Consider the following 2230-nt stretch of genomic DNA (forward strand, 5'->3'; position numbering starts at 1 on the left):
AGCACACCTGTGTAGTATTCTTACAAAAAAAAATTCCATTTAAATTTAATTAAGACAAAACAGACATGTCCAAATTAAGGACATTCTGAAAAACCACTGACTTGTACTTTTCAAAAATATCACATCACAAAAGAAAAAAAAAGCTGGGGAACTCTTCTAGATTAAGGGAGGTTAATCTAAAAAAATATAACTACATGTGAATCTTGAGTGGATCCTGGATTTTCTCCCTCCAACAAGAAAAAAAACAGCCATAAAATTATTTAAATATGCACTGTTTATTAGATGATAATGCTGTACTAAATGTTAAGCATCTGAGTGGATTATTGTGGTTTGGAGAATGTCCTTGTGAAGAGCCAGAAGCTGAAATATATAGAGGTGAAATATCCGCAGGTAATTCAGGCAAATTGTGCAGAGAAAATTCTGTACTTGGTTGAAGAATTTTGTATCAACATCTAGTTAATGCAGTCCACAGACTAGAGAGAGCAAGCAGAGTTTCCTTTGTACCTGATAAGTGGTAAGCTAGACCACCATCTCCCCCAGCAGCACCTGGAGCACTGAAAGGTTTCAAGTTGCGGCAGCACACCACGGAGGCAAAGACAGGGTTGTACGCGCATCTTTGCTTAAACACACTAGTGCGCGTGCAAACATGCATGCAGACTCTACACACTTTACGGCAGTCATGCAAAGGCAAAAAGGCTTCGCGTTCCCAAAGACGGGCATGACAGTGGCACGTGTCCTCTGGCGCACTTTACGGCGGAAACGCAAAGTCACGAGGGCAGGCCACGCCTCTGCCCGCAAAGGAACACAGGACACGTGCTGTCTGGCATGCTTTACGGCTGTCGCGTGTAGGTGCGAGACTTGGGGCTGATGCAGCTTCCGGGTAGGCTGAGGTTTGAGGTTCTACGCCCCATGTCAGTATTGGTTAGCTGTTCGTTTGTTGGTGCTCTCAAGTCTTGACGATCATGGCAGCAGTGGTGGCTCTGTGGCGGAAGGCGATGGAGACCGTGAAGACTAAGGAGTTCCGAGATTACCTGACCAGCACGCACTTCTGGGGCCCAGTGGCCAACTGGGGCCTCCCACTGGCCGCCTTCAGGGACATGAGGGCATCACCGGACATCATCAGTGGCCGCATGACGACTGCGCTCATCTTCTACTCGATAGCCTTCATGCGCTTCGCCTACCGTGTACAGCCTCGCAACTTGCTGCTGATGGCGTGTCACGGCACCAACATAGTGGCCCAGAGTATGCAGGCGGGCCGCTACCTGATCTACCACTATGGCGGCGGCACCACGGCAGCCACCACTGCTGCTGTCTCTGCCGCCTCTGCCACCTCAGCGAATTCTACTGCAGCTACCACCCCTGCAGCTGAAGACCCTAGGGCTGACAGCGACTGCCGGGAGATCATCTACTGTTGTCTAGTGACCTGGTCCTGTGATTGAGTGGCCTGATCCAATCTCTGCGGCTTCCACGCACTGAACTAATCTTCCTAAACGAAAAGGTTTAAAGTTTGGTTTTGACTCTGAAACAGTGCAAATTTGATCAAAAGCTGCAGTTCAGTTAATAAAAAATGGCAAAGAGCACAGAACTGATGCTGTTGAGTACCGTTTATTTCGTGGAGAAATAAAATGGTTTTTAGGTTAGGGTAGATTGGCTAGTCTTCCTCTCTGCGGGGCCTGCAACTTGAAGGTTAATTTATGTAGGGGAGGAAGAGTGAATGAAAAACACTTCAAAGTATTGATTTTTAAAAAAAAAAAAAGCTCTCTTGGGAACACGTTTTTGGTACTTGTTTTGGGTGTTCAGGTTTAAATAAGGGTGCTTAGTAGAATATGACTTTAAAAACTTGATATAGCCACAATCTCTTTATACCAATAAATTCAAGGGCTCTTTCTACTGAGGTAAATATTTCCAAGTGTGTTTAAATGAATTCAGTGATATCCAGCTTAGAATTTTAAGGTGTACTTAGCAAGAGACCGTAGAATCTCTTGGTGACCGAGAACAATGATAGAACCTTCCATGGAAACAAGATAAATAACTGAGGTCAGTGGCTGTCAACCCGGAATTCTTGGTAAATAGAAAATAAAAGCAAGATCATAATCCTTTCCTCTTTTCCTCATGCCTAAAAATGGGGGAAATGGCAGTTTGTAAAACTGGTGAACTTATCGCCCAATGTTGCATGCTAGCTAGGGTTGGGGGTGAGGGTCAGTGGTCAACAGTATCAACCCAGGGTATC

At 45.4% G+C, this 2230-nt stretch overlaps 1 protein-coding gene across 1 annotated transcript; it reads left to right on the plus strand.

Annotated features, from left to right (window-relative positions):
- Positions 1 to 766: 766 nt before the first annotated feature.
- Positions 767 to 1579, plus strand: MPC1L (mitochondrial pyruvate carrier 1 like). Its single transcript, XM_020912742.2, has one exon. The coding sequence runs from the start codon at positions 963 to 965 to the stop codon at positions 1437 to 1439; it is 477 nt and encodes a 158-aa protein (XP_020768401.2). The 5' UTR covers positions 767 to 962; the 3' UTR covers positions 1440 to 1579.
- The last annotated feature ends 651 nt before the right edge of the window (positions 1580 to 2230 follow it).

This window comes from Odocoileus virginianus, chromosome X (genome assembly GCF_023699985.2).
Source record: "Odocoileus virginianus isolate 20LAN1187 ecotype Illinois chromosome X, Ovbor_1.2, whole genome shotgun sequence".
Classification (NCBI taxonomy): Eukaryota; Metazoa; Chordata; class Mammalia; order Artiodactyla; family Cervidae; genus Odocoileus; species Odocoileus virginianus.